The sequence below is a fragment of the Trichomycterus rosablanca genome, chromosome 1 (assembly GCF_030014385.1).
Source record: "Trichomycterus rosablanca isolate fTriRos1 chromosome 1, fTriRos1.hap1, whole genome shotgun sequence".
Lineage (NCBI taxonomy): Eukaryota > Metazoa > Chordata > Actinopteri > Siluriformes > Trichomycteridae > Trichomycterus > Trichomycterus rosablanca.
Window position 1 is genome coordinate 72,060,346 of NC_085988.1, and position 20,469 is coordinate 72,080,814.

A 20,469-nucleotide genomic window follows, 5' to 3' on the forward strand; every position below is an offset into this window, starting at 1 on the left:
TTGCTGACGTAGAATTGCACTGTTTATTCACAGTCGATGACTTGTTTGTATTTAAATTAAATTAAAATTAAATTAATCAAGTTTGGTTTGGTGTAACTACCAGTAGGTGGCAGCATATACACAATGAATTCGGATTTTTAAACAATACAGTACTTAATTTTGAAACAAGTCACAAACGAAATATGCCATTGTGTATTGTAGGTATATTATATCATAAGCAGCTAAAGTGTAAGTCATAACATCTTCCTATTGTTGGGGGTTTGTATTTCCCATGTATTAGCCAGATTACATAGCAGAGACTACATATCTCTGTAGTTGTAGATTGGAATGACCTGTGATGTGTCCAATTTAGCCTATAAAGGTAAGTAGGGTTTTGATGTGTATATGTGAAATACTTATACTTGCTTTGTTGCTTGTAATTTTTTAACTAATTTACCTTTCTGATTACACGTGATCTGGGGGGTTCCATTATAAACAACACATTAAAACTAAAGAAAACTGATGAGCATCTGATTAGATCATCTTTTCATTTTATTTTAGTTGTTTGTATTTTATTTGTTTATGCACTTTTTAGAAATTGTGTTTGACAGCAGCTGTGTTTGACAGTAGCAGGGCAGCTGTAGCCTAGTGGTTAAGGTACTGGACTAGTAATCAGAAGGTTGCCGGTTCAAGCCCCACCTCTTCCAGGTTGCAACTGTTGGGCCCTTGGGCAACGCCCTTAACCCTCAATTGCTTGGATTGTATACTGCCACAGTACTGTAAGTCGCTTTGGATAAAAGTGTCTACTAAATGTAAATGACAGGTGGCTATATGGGTAGACCTATTTAAAATTATAATCATAATAATTGCTCAAAAGACCTGCAGCACAATCTGGTGATTGATTATGTGCTTTGTACTTGGCAGATTTCAAAAGGTAAGAGGTTTGTAATTCAGGTCATGTTGGTTTAAGTGATTTTATTTAGTGTTGTGGTTTAAATACTGTCCATTTTAATAAATGTGAAAATGTGTATTTAAAATACATCTGGCAACATTGGGCTCCGTCGTCAGTTCCTTGCAGTACGATAACTGATTTCCAAAAGAAATATTTTGTTACTGAAGGCAGATATCAGTTTATTATTCAGGTCATGTTGGTTTAAACGATTTTATTTATTATTGCTGTTAAAATGCTGTGTCCCTTTGGGCGTCGTTTTAATATTGTAGCGTCACCGCTAGGGGAGAAGGTACTAACATGTATCTTTAAAGTACATCTGGCAACTTTGGGCTCCGTCGTCAATGTCTTAAAGTACGCTAACAGATTTATAGAGAACAAATCTTAATTTAGTGTTGTGGTTTTAATGCTGTCCTTTTGAGTGTCATTTTATTACATTTTGGAGGGTTACGAACACGTGTATTTAAAGTACATCTGGCAACTTTGGGCTCCGTCGACAGTGACTTGCAGCACGACAAACTGATTTCCAAAAGAAATGCCTTCTTTCTAAAGGCAAGTTATCAGTTTGTAATTCAGGTCGTGTTGGTTTAAACGATTTTATTTAATATTGTAGTTAAAATGCTGTGTCCCTTTGGGCGTCGTTTTAATATATTTTAGAAGGTACTAACATGTATCTTTAAAATACATCTGGCAACTTTGGGCTTCGTCGTCAGTGTCTTAATGTACGCTAACAGATTTACAGAAAACAAATCTGCACATCTTCGAACAAAAAAGTTACTTAACTGTTTCTTTTTAAACAAATAAAGAAAACATGTACTTTGACCAATATTTAGTTGCTTTATTGACTTGGCTGTAATTTCTGTCAAATAAATGCTAATGTTTGACAAACTATAACAGTGTAACCAACACTCGCCTTTTTTCTCTCTTATTCTATTATTTTTGGGTAATTGGGATGTCTGCTTTTACTTTGTTTACCCACCTTTGTTGTTGCCTGCAGGACGAATGCGAACACTGAACGCTAGTGAGCGCTGCTAAGCTATCGAACGGATTAACGAGCATTGCCGTCGCATAGCAACCACTCTCAGCTCAGGCGCTGTTTCAAACGGCAACATGTGTCCTATTACATGAAGTGTTATCAAGGTGCTAAACTTTCACTAGCCCACTTCGGTTTATTATTTAATAACTTGATACACATGACTGTGTCATTTATCGGTGGCATGATCGGTGTTTGTTTTATTTCTTGTTTCTGTATTTCGTTTTAAAGCTAGTTTGTTTTCAAAAATGCGCTGGCTTTGATTCGTCAAGCTTGCAGTAGAATGATAAGACATTCTGACTCATTTCAGGACCAAACACCTCTTCGTTTACTTGCATTTGGAGGATTTTTGTCTTAGTCGTAATATGACTTTTTTTTTCATAATTTGAAGCAACTTTATTACACAGGAGTGTGCTTGCTGCTAAACAGTGTCAATGGTAAAACTGTACTTATAAAACGGATAGTTCCGATCCTAAAATCTGATTGGCTGAGCCGCGTTCGAAGCCGTTGTAAAATCCCTGATAAACTCACACCTATGACCACCTCACATCATTCCATATTAATACGCCACTGAAAAGAAAAAGTGAATGTTATGTTCGCCCTCATGTTGCCTAGCAACACTGTTAACGGACTACGTGATTTCGAGGAAGAATGCTTTTTGTAAGTGTTTTTGTAAATAAAAACATTTATTTATTGAACATTGTTGTATTTTATTATATTTTATGTTGACCGCCGTTTTATAAAAGCAATAAGCCACTGGAGACCGTGCGTTACTGCTATGATTTTATCACGGGGAAAGACGTTTTACGACCTTACGTCTCTCGTGGCTTATTGCTTTAATATAATCTGAAGCATTATATGTAATGCTGTAATATCTTTAAGATACATGTGTGTCACGACAGTCTTAGGTAGGGTTGCCAACTTTCAGAACTGGAAATAAGAAACACCCTGGGCTGGCATAGGGCATAGGGTGGGGGGTGGGATGGCAGGCGTTTACCTGAGCGGGAGCGGGGGGGTAGGCGGTTAGGGTTGCACCTATAAAAAATATAACGGGTCTTACACCATCATAGGTAAAATTTTTTCTCAATAGTGCAAACAACATTTTTACACAATCCATCTTCACACTGACATGCAGCCCCAGTTCTGGACTGCGTTGCTTAGGGTGGCAGTGAGAAAATCTTGGGGGGCAATGCCCACCCTAGCGCCTCCATAGCGCCGGCCCTGCTTGTGTTACTTTAGTTTCGCCCTAAGCCGGATTCGAACCTAGGGCGGAAAAATATGCGTGATGCGCTCTGCCCACTGCGCTACTCAAACAATGGTATATTAAATAGGTTGTTATGCTAATATGCCTGCGCACACACAGCGTTACTAAGACTTAAAGTGAACACTACTTAAACGCTTTCTAATTCCCACGGTAGCAGCAGTTTCCTTCTGTTTCATACACATCGCCCTGTCTCAGTCCAATCTGCAGCATTTCTCTCCCATTGATAAAAATACGGAACAAAGCGCGTCCTGTATCAGTTCAATACGGAACACGACGTTTAGTTTCCAAATAAGGAACGATTCCAATTTTTACGGGACGGTTGGCAATCCTAGTCTTAGGACTTTAAGGATTTTATTAACTATTCTTTTTTAATGTGATCACGTGACTGGAACATATGCTTTTTTTTTAAAGTAGCTGGTGACTTCTCTGTGCCTACATAAACTGAAACTACACTCATGAAAAAGTAGCTGAAACAGTGGTCGAAGTCAGTAATAAAACAAAGCTTTATATAAACAACTCTTAATACTTTATTTTATGACAAAAACAGTGTAATGTAGTGAAAATGGCAGTGATGTAAAACAGTAACATGGACATAAAAATGTAGAACCACTTAAGCATTTAGAATATAGATTTTACCCCCAAGTCAGTAGCAAATTGTACCTAAACATGCCAATCAATAACATATATTAAATCTGTTCCTGGTATCATTAGTGTAGTTACAGGATGATAAGCAGATTTCTACCTTTATACTGAGATATCTACGTCATTTTTCAAAACAAATATTTACACACTTGTGAGTTTAACATGCAGTCAGATTAAATACTGATGAAAACAGCTCCCTTTTTGTAATTGAAATGTCTAATGGTTCTGTCTTGCATGATTTAAGTAATATAAAATGTTGTTGGCTGGATATATTCTCAGTCCAGCAGTGACAGTGAGGTGTTTAAAAACTCAATCAGCGCTGCTGTGTCTTATCCACTCATACCAGCACAACACACACTAACACACCACCACCATGTCATTGTAACTGCAGTGCTGAGAATGACCCACCACCCAAATAATACCTACTCTGTGGTGGTCATGTGGGGGTCCTGACCATTGAAGAACAGCGTGAAAAGGGGGCTAACAAAGCATGCAGAAAAACAGATGGACTACAGTCAGTAATTGTAGAACTACAAAGCGCTACTATATGGTAAGTGGAGCTGATAAAATGGACAGTGAGTGTAGAAACAAGGAGGTGGTTTTAATGTTATGGCTGATCAGTGTATATCCTGCTCAAGAGATTCAAGAGGTTTTATTGTCATATTAAACTCATATTGAAACAAAACAAAGTTTTCCAGGACCATGGTGCAACACAGAAAGTTCAAAAACAGCCAAAGCATTTGAACAGCCCCCCAAAAATGTGCATCTCAATACCTATTTTTTGCATGTCATGGTCAGGGATATATTACATGTTGGGCTGATTAAATGCATAAAGACCTGAGTAAATTTTATAAGGGTCATTCATTATGGCCAGATAACTATTCTCTCAGGCAGCTGTGATGAGTAGCTATTGATGTTGGTCCAAGGAAAGACAAGACAAAAAACTGCTGACAGGATGTTGAAGGACCAAGAATTATCGATGCTACAGAACATAAAGGATTTGGATCTGAGATAAAAAATAAAGACATAACTCTTTCATAAACCTTTCTGCAGAACTAGATTTTGATTAAATTAAGTCTCGCTAGAATAATGCAGCAAATAAACAAATAAAATGAATGATGCTTAATGCTGCCTTTATTTATCCCCTGTATAATACTGAAGATTGATGATGTATTATCTAGAGTTGGGTTACAACATAAATAGTTGGAGAAATAAAGAGAGCATTGCGCAAAAAGAGAAACCTTTAGTTGATGTCAAACAGAACGTTGATGCCAAAAACCATAACATTTTATTATGAAAGTATTTTTATTTGCAGACAGAGAAAATATATGCACGTCAAATATACAAGTTCAAAAAGTCAGAACAACAGAGGATGCTGTGTCATTTTTATTTTTTTTCTCAAAACTTTTGTCTGACTTTCCCGGTCTTTATAGAACAAATATACGCATGTCAGCGTGTGCACACTATTGCACATTTATTTCGGGTTGAACTGATAGAAAATGTTGAATTTATAAAATTCAAATACAATCCATTTTTTTAATTTCTGCTTGTTTGTTATTTGCTGCCCACATGTTGCCTATATTTGAAGTCTACAGCAACTGTATAAACTATGACACGGTATGGCGGTATATGTAAAAATTCATACCGTACAAATAATTGAAGCCAGTATACCGAACGTACCGTCATACCGCCCAGCACTACTTGTATGGTATATAAAGTGACAGTGTTTAATAGGATAACCCACTAGGATAAACCATGTCTTTATTTTCATTATATTACAATCAAAATGATAATGCCTCTTATTATTATTTGTTATAGAGGACTATTTGTAAGACCTAGTCTTTCAAAGTGCTCCCAAGCCAATGTAGCTATATTTAGCAGTAGCATTATGCTTTCTCATCTTTTCTATATGAATCTTTTCACAACATTATGTACAGTAGATGGTAAAATTATTTGCAAACTTGAGTTAAATGTTCTCTAATTTTCGGGCAGCACGGTGGCTCAGTGGGTAGCAAGGCTTTCCTGGGTTTGATTCCCTGGTGGAGTGGTCCAGGACCTTTCTGTGGGGAGTTTGTATGTTCTCCCTGTGTCTGCGTGGGTTTGCTCTGGGAGCTCTGGTTTCCTCCCACAGTCCAAAGACATGCAAGTGAGGTGAATTGGAGAAACTAAATTGTCCATGACTGTGTTTGATAAAAAACTTGTGAACTGATGAATTTTGTGTAACGAGTAACTACCATCTTTGTCATAAAGGTAACCAAAGTGTGTAAAGCATGACGTTAAAATCCTAATAAATAAATAAATAAATAGCTATATTGAGCAGTAGCATTATGGTTTCTAATGCAGTGCCGACTGAGGGCTCAAAAATCACACACATTTAACATGGTTTCCAGCCTTTTCCAATACAGATTGAGATTACCCTGAATCTTTTCACAATATTATGTACAGTAGATGGTGAAATTATTTGCAAACTTGTGTTAAATGTTCTCTCATGTTCTCTCTTGAAATTTGGCACAATGTGGTAAGCCGCGATCTTGTTTGCAAAGACTGAGCCTTTGGTGGATCCTCCTTTTATACTCAGTCATGATATTTTCACTTGTTAGCAAATCATCTGCTTATCGCAGATTTTTTAAAATCAATGTAACCTGGAGATTCTTTAAGTATTTCACTCTTATTTCACCGATCAGCCAAAACAGTAAAAGTCATTTCCATGGGCTATGGTCAGTTATAATAAGGTTAAAGTGAATAAATATTACAGATTCTTGTTTTTATTCCATTTTACAAAATGTCCCAACTGCCAGAACGGTCTTAACATTTTACAATGCTCAATCATTTTCGCAACTATTCTCTTCCAGTGACAGAAAAAATATAATTCTATTTAACTTCATTGCACCCCTTCTGAATGTATGGAACAGTGGTCTTTTGCTTATATTGTTGGACAATCCAAACTGTCCACTGTCCAAATGGGAAATTTGACCAGATGTAATCACCGAAAACAGGTGTACAATAAATTTGAAGCAGCTGTTAACAGTCAAGAGAGCTTTAAATTGTCATGGACTCAAATGCTGCATACGAAAAGAAGCTCCTGCTCAGTAGGATGATGTGCAATAGTTGAAGGACCTGCTGATTCCAGATACCACAGGGTGTACAAAATGTCCCAACTGTTCCAGTAATGCCGTTTGTATTTTATGTCTCACTACTTTTGCCCAGTAACCTTGAAAGTATCTAGAGGTTAAAGAGGGACCGGAGTGTACATCTGGCTCACACTTAGACCCATTCTGAACACGTGTTCTACATACTGCAGCAGCATGTTCACTATATATTTTATGCCCCCCCCCTGGCATGTTCTTGGTGTTTGTCAGCACTGAATTCTCAGTGTGTTAAATGATTCAGGAGGTTTTAAGATTGTGCATCAGTATATGCAGTGTTTAATATATGGTGCTATTATTGTTGAAATGAACTCTTCTTCACTTTTATTGCTCCTTAGGCATTTGGATTGGACACATCTTATCAGATGCGAGTACTTCTCACTTGTTCACTTCTATTGGTGAGGCGCCAGGAAATGTGCTCTGCAGCAAGAGGCAGGAGAGGAGTGTGTGGGGCTTGGACTTTGGCCCTGGCCAGGGCCAGAGCGTATTTATTGGCTGCTGCTGCTAGAGCAAACTCGTGTGGAGTGATCTGGTAAGCACTGATTTCATACTGTTCTGTATTTGTGCTGGGTCATGACTGCAGCCTTAAATATGTGTTTTTTTTAGATAATATTATGTAACATGGAATGTTTCTAGAAGTTACTGAAATACTTTTTGTCTGGATACCATGATTGCTGGCCTATATGAGTGACAAATTATGCATGCTTTTTGAGCTTTGTTGTATTCCATACACTCTTTTTGTCTTCCAGAAAGCAAAACTTGTTGTGTTTTTATGCAGTCTATAGACTCTGGGTCCAGCTTGGTTATCTGTTTATATCAGTGCCTTGTTAGCCAGCAAATTGTTAACAAGCCATTCTTATTGTTCGCCAGCTTGCATGCAGAACCTATACGGCTGTACATTCTGTAAATTCCTTTCTTGTCTGTTTATGGACTTTGAGATTATGTCCAGCTGAGATCATAGCATCAAACAGTGTCCTTATTTACAAAGACATGACCTGTCAAAAAAAGGGGTGTGCATGTTGTTGTTGCTGTTTTACCGCAAAGACATTGAACATGTTCCTGTTTCTCTTGTCCCAAAAATACTCCAGGCCTCTGATATTTTTAACCAGCAGTAAGGTAGGCCAGCTGTAAGAGGACAATGAGAGGAGAGGTGTTCAATGGAGCTTTATTACTTTCCCAGTCCTCTCGATGCCGGCTCTCCACAGCCTCCTTCCCTTTTAGCACGTAGCCTGCTGCACATTTAGAACGTCCTCTGTGTGTGTGTGTGTGTGTGTGTGTGTTGTGGATCACTTCTCCTTTCTCTTGCTTAAGAGTGTAACAGGAGCCCTGAGCAGCTGTCTGATACTCTGCATTAGATTACTGTGTTGTATTTACAGTTCTGTAAGCTGGTGTGCAAACTGAAGTTTGCCAGAACGGTCTTAACATTTTACAATGCTCAATCATTTTCGCAACTATTCTCTTCCAGTGACAGAAAAAATATAATTCTATTTAACTTCATTGCACCCCTTCTGAATGTATGGAACAGTGGTCTTTTGCTTATATTGTTGGACAATCCAAACTGTCCACTGTCCAAATTGGAAATTTGACCAGATGTAATCACCGAAAACAGGTGTACAATAAATTTGAAGCAGCTGTTAACAGTCAAGAGAGCTTTAAATTGTCATGGACTCAAATGCTGCATACAAAAAGAAGCTCCTGCTCAGTAGGATGATGTGCAATAGTTGAAGGACCTGCTGATTCCAGATACCACAGGGTGTTCCTAATATTTGGGCTTATCAGAGTGTGTGGAAATATTCAACCCCCCAAAGAAATTAGGGATTTATAGCCTTAAACTTTTCTGCAGAGCTAGATTTTGCTTGCTGGGGAGGATTCAGGTCCATAATGATGTAAAGCTTGCTTAACTGTGAACAGTGTCATTCGTGTTTTAGTAGCTACTTATTGATGACTCTAATTGACTCTAATTTCCTTCGGGATCAATAAAGTATCTATCTATCTATCTATCTATCTATCTATCTATCTATCTATCTATCTATCTATCTATCTATCTATCTATCTATCTATCTATCTGTCTATCTGATGGTAGGTTCTACTATATATATACTGTATATGTACTGTATATATACAGTTGTGACAGTATACAGTCTAAGCAATTGAGAGTTAAGGGCCTTGCTCAAGGGCCCAACAGTGGCAACCTGGCGGTGGTGGGGCTTGAACCGGCAACCTTCTGATTACTGGTCCAGTACCTTAACCGCACACCTCCCCTCACCAGATATGGTACATCATAATTACTAACATGAAACAGGAGGCCATGCTATGAAAATAATATAGTACACTTAATACAACACCAAATTAATCATCTAAATTGTGATATGTACATCGACGAGGCATAACATTATGACCACTAACAGGTGAAGTGAATAACACTGATTATCTCTACATCACGGCACCTGTTAGTGGGTGGGATATATTAGGCAGCAAGTGAACATTTTATCCTCAAGGTTGATGTGTTAGAAGCAGGAAAAATGGGCAAGCGTAAGGATTTGAGCGAGTTTGACAAGGGCCAAATTGTGATGGCTAGACGACTGGGTCAGAGCATCTCCAAAACTGCAGCTCTTGTGGGGTGTTCCTGGTCTGCAGTGGTCAGCATCTATGAAAAGTGGTAAACCGGCGACAGGGTCATGGGCGATCAAGGCTCATTGATGCACGTGGGGAGCGAAGGCTGGCCCGTGTGGAATGATCCAACAGACGAGCTACTGTAGCTCAAATTGCTGAAGAAGTTAATGCTGGTTCTGATAGAAAGGTGTCAGAATACACAGTGCATCACAGTTTGTTGCGTAGGGCAGCAAAAGGGGGACCAACACAATATTAGGAAGGTGGTCATAATGTCATGCCTAATCTGGGTACGTTGTTGACCAAGCATATAGCAAAACGACCCAGAATAAACTTCTAGTATCATCTTAATTGTTTAGTTCAGCTAATATCTCCCCCAAAATGTCAGAGGACAGCAATAGACTAATCATGCACCCACTCCGATATAGACGGCCACTGCCATTTCTTTTCACCTACCAACACCAAATTCTTAGATTCTTACACTCTTTCCACTGTAAAACAGGCACCACTTATACAGGCACCTCAACCAAAAAGCAGAGGTCTGCACAGATCCCGGACCTCAATCTGGCAACTTGACATATATACTAACATGAAAGTAGGAGGCCATGCTACAAGAGTGATGTTCTAATAATTCAGTCACAGAATAAGCCGTTGCATGACATATATGTTTGTGTAATTTATACTCTCTCTTGGTGCAGTGGTGCTGGGATTAGGCTATTGTACTGTGCTGTAATTGTGATCTGTATTAGCTGGAGGTTATTTATGACATGATGTTGAGTAATGGTGTTTTAGCTAGCTGCAGGGGGCTCGCCTCACCAACACTCACCCCTGCTCTGTTCCTGGCTGCAGTCCTGTGTCATGAGGCTGGAGTCACGTGTGTGTGTGTGTGTGTGTGTGTGTGTGTGTGTGGGTTTGGACATAGAGTACGACAGTCTGGCACATTATAAACTCTCGCTATTTCTGTCCTTCCATCTCTCCTTTGGTGTGACATGTGTTATTTCAACCTGTCCTCTCTGTTCTTTTAGAATTATGTAATAATTGTGCATCTAGATTGTTGAAATATACAACCTCAAATCAGAAAAAGTTGGGACAGCATGGATAATGCAAATAATAAGAAACACAGAGTTTCTTACATTTACTTTGACTTTTATTTGATTGCAGACAGGGTGAACCTGAGATATTTCATGTTTTATCTGCTCAACTTTATTTCATTTATTAATAAACATCCATTCCTGCAACACATTCCAAAAAAAGTTGGGACACTAAAGCATTTACCACTTTGTAATGTCGCCATTCATTTTCACCACATTTAAAAGACATTTTGGCACCGAGGATACCAAGTGATTTAGTGTTTCAGCTTTTATTTTGTCCCATTCTTCCTGCAAACACGTCTTAAGATGTGTAACAGTACGGGGTCGTCGTTGTCACATTTTTTGTTTTGAAATTCTCCACACATTCTCTATTGAAGACAGGTCAGGACTGCAGGCAGGCCAGTCCAGTACCCGTACCCTCTTCTTCTGCAGCCATGCCTTTGTAATGTGTGCAGCATGTGGTTTTGCATCGTCTTGTTGCATGGACGTCCCTGGAAAAGATGACGTCTTGAAGGCAACATATGTTGCTCTAAGATCTCAATGTACTTTTCTGCATTAATGCTGCCATCACAGAAGTGTGAATTACCTTTGCCAAGGGCACTGACACAGCCCCATACCATGACAGACCCTAGCTTTTGGACTTGTTGCTGATAACAGTCTGGATGGTCCTTTTTATCTTTGGTCCGGAGCACACGGTGTCCATTTGCTGATTCATCTGACCACAATACACGTTTCCACTGTGTGATGGTCTATCCTAGATGTCTCCGAGCCCAGAGAAGTCGAAGTCTGGACATGGTTAACATAAGGCTTCTTTTTTGCACAGTAAAGTTTTAAGTGGTATTTGTGCATGTCACCCCGTATTGTAGTGCTTGACAAAGGTTTGCCAAAGTAATCCCTCACCCATGTGGTTATATCAGCTATTGTTGAGTGGCGGTTCTTGATGCAGTGCCGTCTGAGGGATCAAAGATCACAGGAGTTCAGCTTAAGCTTGCGCTCTTGGCCTTTATGCACTGAAATTCCTCCTGATTTCTTAAATTGTTGAATGATATTATGCACTGTAGAGGGAGAAATATGCAAACCCCCTTCCTTCTTTGAGGTACATTGTTTTTCTCACTCATAATTTTCTCATGCATTTGTTGACAACCTGGAGATCCTCTGTCCATCTTTGCTCATCAAAGATTCAGCCTTTCATGGATGCTGCTTTTGTACCAAACCATGATTACAATCACCTGTTGACATCACCTGTTTGGAATCATATAAGAATCATGTTTTTTCACCTCATTACTAGCCCAACTTGCCCCCGTCCCAACTTTTTTTGGAATGTGTTGCAGGCCTGAAATGCAGGAATGGATGTTTATTAATAAATGAAATGAAGTTGAGCAGATAAAACATAATCAGCATAAAATCAGCAGTTGTGTAGTTATTTTATTGTTACTTTAGTTATTTTATTGCAATTTTTAACGTCATGTTTTACACACCCAGGACCTTTTTGCTGTGAGGTGACAGTGCTACCCACCAAGCCACCGTGTCATCCTAGTTGTTGCATTAAAAAATCAACAAGCGCCCAGGTGGCGGGGCTAGTACACCAGCGCTGAGATTCTGAAGTCCTCGATTCGAAACTCGGCGTTGCCACCGGTCGGCTGGGCGCCATCTGGCGGGCATAATTGGCAGTGCCTGCAGCAGATACTAATTGGCCACCATTTCTGCTAGGGCGGGATGACCAGACTATGTGTGGGTGGGATCTTCATACGCTGTGTAAGGACCCTGATTGGCGGAAGAGACGCTTGTGCAGAATGCAGGGGAGAGAAGAGGAGGGCTGTGCACATGTCGGAAGAGGCATGGGCAGTGACATGCTCTCCTCGGATACAATCGGGTATCCTTCAGCAGCGGAAGACAAATTGACTGCGCTAAATCGGGAGGAAAATGGGAAGAAAAATGCATTTAAAAAGAATCAACAAGCAAACATTAACTGTTTTGTTTGCCTACCCATATTTTCTTCCTTTCTTTCTTTTAAAGGGGGTAATAATAATACAGTGGTATATATTGTTATATAACGTCATCACCATTATCTACTACTATCTGTTATTGATAGTATGTTTATTGCCTGTGAGTGCCTTTGATAGTGACTGATACAACAAGGGGTATCTTAAAGGACACTATCACCCTGCCTTTAATGTTCTGTGCTAATAGTAAAGAAGTGGGATAAGGACTTTTTACTTTTTACTGTATGTTTTGTTAAATAAATAAACAACATTAAAATATTTAACGGTGCATTGTTGTTTTGTTTTGACAAAAAAACAGCTAAATATTCACAACAGTTCCACTGGGAAACGATCTGTTGCAGGGTTTTGGCCACCCCAACTCAGATCTAGCCATTCATGTCTGTGTAGACCCCTGGGCAGCTGATAGTACTGTAATAGACTGCTGTGCATCTGTGACATCTGTGCGCCTTATTATAACAGTGTATTTGAAATTCTATAATACAGTATCTAACACCATTCTGTCTGTCTTTTTTCAGTTTTTCTTTCTTTTTTGCTTACTTTTTATCTGTTAAACAGAACAACGCAGTGTTTTTATTTACTAGCAAACCAGCAATGTGTCTGGTTTGCTTGCAGAGTTTTGACAATTTGATCAATCATTGGTCAGAATGAACCAGCCTAGTTTGCACCAACTTCACTACTAGCTACTAATCCACATTTTCCAGTGGCTGGGTCTTTGTGGCCCTCTGGATGAGGATGCATGTGCTAACTGTTGTCTCTGCATGTTTGGCTCATGTCAGTCTCAAAGTGAATATACACTGATCAGCCATAATATTAAAACCACCTCCTTGTTTGACACTCACTGTCCATTTTATCAGCTCCACTTACCATATAGAAGCACTTTGTAGTTCTACAATTATTAACTGTAGTCCATCTGTTTCTCTTCATACTTTTTAGACTGATTTCACCCTGTTCTCAAATGGTCAGGACCCCCGAAGGACCACTACAGAGTAGGTATTATTTAGGTGGTGGATTATTCTCAGCACTGCAGTGACACTGACATGGTGGTGGTGGTGTGTTAGTGTGTGTTGTGCTGGTATGAGTGGATCAGACACAGCAGCGCTGCTGGAGTTTTTAAATACCATGTCCACTCTATTAGACACTCCTACCTAGTTGGTTCATCTTGTGGATGTAAAGTCAGAGATGATCGCTCATCTGCTGTTTGAGTTGGTCATCTTCTAGACCTTCATCAGTGGTTACAGGACGATGCCCACGGGGCGCTGTTGGCTGGATACTTTTGGTTGGTGGACTATTCTCAGTCCAGCAGTGACAGTGAGGTGTTTAAAAACTCCATTAGCGCTGCTGTGTCTTATCCACTCATACCAGCACAACACACACTAACACACCACCACCATGTCAGTGTCACTGCAGTGCTGAGAACGATCCACCACCCAAATAATACCTGCTCTGTAGTGGTTCTGTGGTGGTCCTGACCATTGAAGAACAGCATGAAAGGGGGCTAAAAAAGCATGCAGAGAAACAGATGGACTACAGTCAGTAATTGTAGAACTACAAAGTGCTTCTATGTGGTAAGTGAAGCTGATAAAATGGACAGTGTGTGTAGAAACAAGGAGGTGGTTTTAATGTTATGGCTGATCAGTGCATGAAAGCAGCAGTCTCTTAAACTCAGTCTACAGATTACCCCATCTGCTAGAGCGGGAAAATTATGATTAGGTCTGCAGGAAAGTTCTGATTGGATCTGTTTTCGGGTTATGAAATAGGAGTGCAGAGCAGAGAGGTATAAGAAATGCCTTTTAGTTTCCACTATAGATCAGGCTGAATGTAGCTCTGGAAACACGGGAGCAGCTCTCGAGTCAGATGATGCCACTCTCTGGCTGATGTTGAATATTTATTGTCAGTGTTATCAAGAACTTTTCCATTAAGCAATGACCCAGTTACCTCAGGAGACAGTCACGTGACATTTACTCTTCTTTTATTTACCTGTCAAACACAGAGTTTTAAATAGCATTATAAACTTTAGCATAAATTCAAATCAATTTGAAATACAGGTGCAGGAATTTCTGCTTAAATTACATAAGAACTGTGTTCTGGAAAGTGCATGTGAACCTTTGCATTTAATAATGAAGTCTGAATTAGGTGGGGGGTATTTGTAAGAATCATGCTTTAGTTAGCACTTTTATATTGAATTTTCATAATGACTACAAGGTATTCAGTCACTACAAGAGTAAAGCAACTGTTGCTCCTTCCACCATGCTTTACAGCTGGGATAAGGTTTTGCATAGTGTTGCATATTTTGTATATATATGGGGGTTTTTTTTGTGGGGTTTTTTTTTACCCTTTTTTCTCCCACTTTTTAGCGCATCCAATTTCTACCCGTCAATCATCCTCTCACTAATGCTGGTCCCTGCTCCTGATTGGGGAGGACGAGGCTGCTCCACGCCCCCTCCGAAACGTGCACAGCAATCAAACATCTTATCACCCACACGAGCGCAGTGCGGTACAGCGCTGTGCACGGAGGGCCACACCCCCTACCGCACTCCATTCCCATCTCCGTGCAGGCGCCACCAACCAGCCAGCAAAGGTCGTAATCGCACTAGTCTGAGAGAGAGTCCCAATCCAGCTTTAGTCCCGCCCCTTATCTGAACAACAGGCCAATCGTTGTTCATGTAGCCACTTAGCCTCAGCCGGCAAGGCAGAGCCGAGATTCGATACGATGTATTCGAGATCTTAGCTCTGGTGAACAGCGTGTGTTTTACTGCTGCGCCACCTGAGCGGCGTCATGTATGGTTTTTGAGTAGAACAATGTTTCAAAGGTGTCTGGAGCATGCAGGTAACTTGTAACATGAGACTTGCAGCAGTTCTTTTTTTGAACATCAAGGATTTTCTTAGTGCTGTTCTACAACCCCAAATCAGAAAAAGTTATAATAATAATATAATAATATAATAATAATATAATAATAATAAAAAACACAGTTTCTTACATTTACTTTGTCTTTTATTTGATTGCAGACAGGATGAACCTGAGATATATCATGTTTTGTCTGCTTAACTTAATTTCATTTATTAATAAACATCCATTCCTGCATTTCAGGCCTGCAACACATTCCAAAAAAAGTTGGGACAGTAAAGCAAACCATTCCTTTTCACCACACATAAAAGACGTTTTGGCACCGAGGATACCAAGTGATTTAGTGTTTCAGGTTTTATTTTATCCCATTCTTCCTGCAAACATGTTTTAAGATGTGTAACAGTACGGGGTCGTCTTTGTCTCTTTTTGGAGACAGGTCAGGACTGCAGACAGGCCAGTCCAGTACCCGTACCCTCTTCTTCCGCAGCCATGCATTTGTAATGTGTGCAGCATGTGGTTTTGCATTGTCTTGTTGAAAAATGCATGGACGTCCCTGGAAAAGATGACGTCTTGAAGGCAGCATATGTTGCTCTAGGATCTCAATGTACTTTTCTGCATTAATGCTGCCATCACAGAAGTGTAAATGACCATTGACAGGTTTTTAGACTTGTTGCTGATAACAGTCTGGATGGTCCTTTTTGTCTTTGGTCTGGAGCACAGAGTGTCCATTTTTTCCAAAAACAGACCTGGAATGCTGATTCATCTGACCACAATACACATTTCCGCTGTGTGATGGTCCATCCTAGATGCCTCCGTTCCCAGAGAAGTCAATGCTGCTTCTGGACATGATTAACATAAGGTTTCTTTTTTGCACAGTAAAGTTTTAAGTGGCATTTGTGCATTTAACTCTGTATTGTAGTGCTTGACAAAGGTTTGCCAAAGTAATCCATACTGCCCCAACTTTTTCTGATTTGGGGTTATAGAAAAAAGGTGTTATTTGTGATGCTATAACCACTGCACTGATGTTCTGCCAGAATATACAGCAATAGTAGTTATTATCAATACTGCAATCAATAGATTGCTCTGTTCACATATAATAAACGTCATCATTTTCCAAAATGGGCCATTTTATTTATCACTTAAGGACAATAAGTCGTCTTTCTATGTTTATCTCAAAGCCATTATGCCATAATTTTATGAAGCACTTCACCTTTGGTCAGTGTGTGAGATAAGAAGAAGTGAGTCACTCCTGTTTTTACACAGCGAACATCTCAAAGCAAACATGCCAAGGTCTCATCACTAACTCTCTCACCCCTGAAAGTTGCCAAGACGTGTAATCGCCAAGCCCTGGTTGATTGAATGTTAGGTTGTTGAACCTTTGTGATATCTGTGCCATTTGGAGAAATCAAATCAACTGAATTATTATACTGAGTTGTTGAGTTGTTCTGTTTATTACTGTATAGATGGAAAATAAATGTATTCATTCTGTTTTTCGAATCTTTGCAGTCTAATGAATGATCCAGTTCTTGCTGTTCCATGGTGCAGCACCATGGTAGAAATGCCCAGTCCCTTTGGTCCGTTGTCCCCTGTGGAGAATACACTGTTGGACAGCCCTTTATGTGGGGAGCTGATTAAGGATGTGGAGTTAGAGGACATTTCCCGATCCTTCAGTGATGATGCCTTCAAACTGCTCTACCTGCCTGACTTCGACAAATCCAGCACCAGGTCCAGCAGCCCTGTTAATCTTGGTACACACACACACACACTGCACCTATGTTGTAAGCGCTATTTACATTTACAAGAATGTGATTGTAGAAGTTGCAAACAAACAAATTTCTACCTTCTGTTACTATCTGAAAATAATGGAAATGCTGAAACTCATTCATATATTGTCTGTTTTACCACTGGTTCATGCTATTAAGGGTCGCGGTGGGTCTGATTCACTGGGCAGACCGGACTGACCACAGTCCATCACTGGGCATACACACACACACACACACACACACACGCACACATACCTAGGGGCAATGTAAAAATCAAATAAGGTTAAAATTGTGGTTGCTAACTCACATTAATTGACTTTGATGCTTGTGTATTAGTGACTTTGGTATACTGTGAGGAGTATTTTTCTGGCATGGTTTGGTCCTATCCCCTTAAAGGCAAAGGTCACTACAAAATTATTCGGACTGATCCTCTGATCTATTTGATATAACTTTTTACTCTGAAGACAGTGGTATATTCCAGGATGACAACAGACATCGGGTGGCGTGGCAGTAAATTACACTACCTATCGGCCAGTCTGTGTTTACGTAAAGACATGATTGGCTATGTCTGAGGTGAGAAGGATAGCCAGGGTCCAGGGTGTGTTCTGCAATGCGCCCAGTGATTCCGGCAAATCCGGACCCATCACAACTCTGGTCATGATTAAACAGTGGTAAAACCTGAAAATAAAATGTAATGTTCTAATGCTGGAGTCTACGCTAAAAAATTGAGCATAGGCTGAAACACGACCTACACAGGATTCCAATTAATCACAGGGCATCACACACTCACTCATTCACCCATTATTATTATCTCCAGGAGTCCAGAATAGGTGTGTGATGCCCTGTGATGGATTGAAACCCTGTCAGTGATGTATTATTGCCTTGCTTTTAGTGTTTCCAGGTACAGTCTAAACCTGCAGCGACCAAAAAATGGTTATTTTAAAATGAAATAATTAAGATTATTTACTTGTCGTTATGCCAGTTATGCCAGTTCCTATATAAAAGTATGCCATTATATTATATCATTATACACTATCACAGATCTATGAGAAATTAAAAAACAGGTTCTGTACTTTATTTAACATGAAATGTGGACAATGGAAATTTAGTGGAAATGCACATTTCAAGTAAATGTTTAGTGAGAGTGAATGTCATGAACAGTAAAAGTAAAGCTATTTCGCAATTTTACCTTGCTTATTTAATGTGTTACGTGTGTGTGTGTGTGTGTGTCCACTATAGATGTGGTGAGCCGAGCATCCAGTCCCTCTTCAGCTGTATCTGGAGCTATCACAGGACAAGATGAAATCAGCTCCAACTCCTTAAATCTTGAGTGTCGTGTGTGTGCCGATCGTGCCTCTGGTTTCCACTATGGAGTGCATGCTTGTGAGGGGTGCAAGGTAAGCACACACACACACACACACACACACACACACACACACACACACACACACACACACATACAAACACACTGTGTAATTGACGTCAGTGGAAAGTCTCTGGGATGGTACAGTGCTTCTCTTGTGTTCCTATTTTGGCCCCAAACCCATCTTGTGATGGAACAAAAGCTTACACCCCCCACCCCAAGTTAAATAAAGTATTTAATACATTTTGACACCCTGCAGTCAGATGTATGGATGATGTAATACAGGCTTATGGAATGTTGCATTACATGACCAAGCATACAATGTATATTTGGGTCACAGAGACCTGTCATTGAATCATTCTGCTTTGTAAATATTGGCTTGCACAGTGAGTCAGCTAAACTTAGATTGTTGGAATTACACAGAACAAGCAGTCAGACATTTCTCATGTAGAACCCGTAGTGCTTTTGGGAGTTTGAGCTTTATGCACATTAAAGTGTTTTCAAACTCAGTTTTGCAGTGTACTCGGGAGTGTATCCTTAAAAGCACCATCATTCGATTTGAAGTGATTTCACTCAAAAACATTTTTGGATTACAATTCTTGCTCATGTTACCAAATATAAGTAAGCTCTTTTGTGCTTGAGAGGGCTTTTAAAAACACTTTTCGTCTGTATACGCTCAACGAAAGTAATAGTGTATGTCAACAGGGTTTTTACATTTCAACAAACTCAGCTCTGGTGGTGCAGAGCTACAGGCAAGCTGGCTTTTTATTTCTCTAAATACTGCAACTGCACACACATTAGGCTTGTGTAATTTTTTTTTTTCAATCAACTGGATTGCACTACAGACAGGCAGAGGATATTGTGCCTAGCAAATAATCTCTGTCACACTAGACTAGCCTATTTGCATGGTAAAACGTGAAGTCAGGGCAGGGCAGTTGTAGCCTAGCTAGGATTAGGGTACTGGACTACACTATATTGCCAAAAGTATTCACTCACCCATCCAAATCATTGAATTCAGGTGTTCCAATCACTCCCATTGCCATAGGTGTATAAAACCTAGCACCTAGGAGTGCAGACTGGTTCTACAAACATTTGTGAAAGAATGGGTCGCTCTCAGGAGCTCAGTGAATTCCAGCGTGGTACCGTGATAGGATGCCACCTGTGCAACAAGTCCAGTCGTGAAATCTCCTTGCTACTAAATATTCCATAGTCGACTGTTAGTACAAAGTGGAAGCAATTGGGAACGACAGCAACTCAGCCATTAAGTGGTAGGCCATGTAAAATGACAGAGCGTGGTCAGCGAATGCTGAGGTGCATAGTGCGCAGAGGTCGCCAACTGTCAATTGCTACAGACCTCCAAACTTCATGAGGCCTTCAGATTAGCTCAAGAACAGTGCATAGAGAGCTTCATGGAATGGGTTTCCATGACCGAGCAGCTGCATCCAAGCCTTACATCACCAAGCGCAATGCAAAGCGTAGGATGCAGTGGTGTAAAGCACGCCGCCACTGGAGTGACGAATCACGCTTCTCCGTCTGGCAATCTGATGGACGAGTCTGGGTTTTGGTGGTTGCCAGGAGAACGGTACTTGTCTGACTGCATTGTGCCAAGTGTAAAGTTTGGTGGAGGGGGGGGTTATGGTGTGGGGTTGTTTTTCAGGAGTTGTGCTCGGTCCCTTAGTTCCAGTGAAAGGAACTCTTAATGCTTCAGCATACCAAGAGATTTTGGACAATTTCATGCTCCCAACTTTGTGGGAACAATTTGGGGATGGCCCCTTCCTGTT

At 40.1% G+C, this 20,469-nt stretch overlaps 1 protein-coding gene across 1 annotated transcript in view; it reads left to right on the forward strand.

Annotated features, from left to right (window-relative positions):
• Positions 1 to 278: 278 nt before the first annotated feature.
• Positions 279 to 20,469, forward strand: part of pparaa (peroxisome proliferator-activated receptor alpha a) — a 33,904-nt gene continuing 13,713 nt past the window's right edge. Inside the window, 5 exon segments of the mRNA XM_062996031.1 lie at positions 279 to 361; positions 7,352 to 7,497; positions 7,499 to 7,545; positions 17,069 to 17,310; positions 18,565 to 18,722. Of these exon segments, the coding sequence (XP_062852101.1) occupies positions 328 to 361; positions 7,352 to 7,497; positions 7,499 to 7,545; positions 17,069 to 17,310; positions 18,565 to 18,722 (627 nt within the window). The 5' untranslated portion in view covers positions 279 to 327.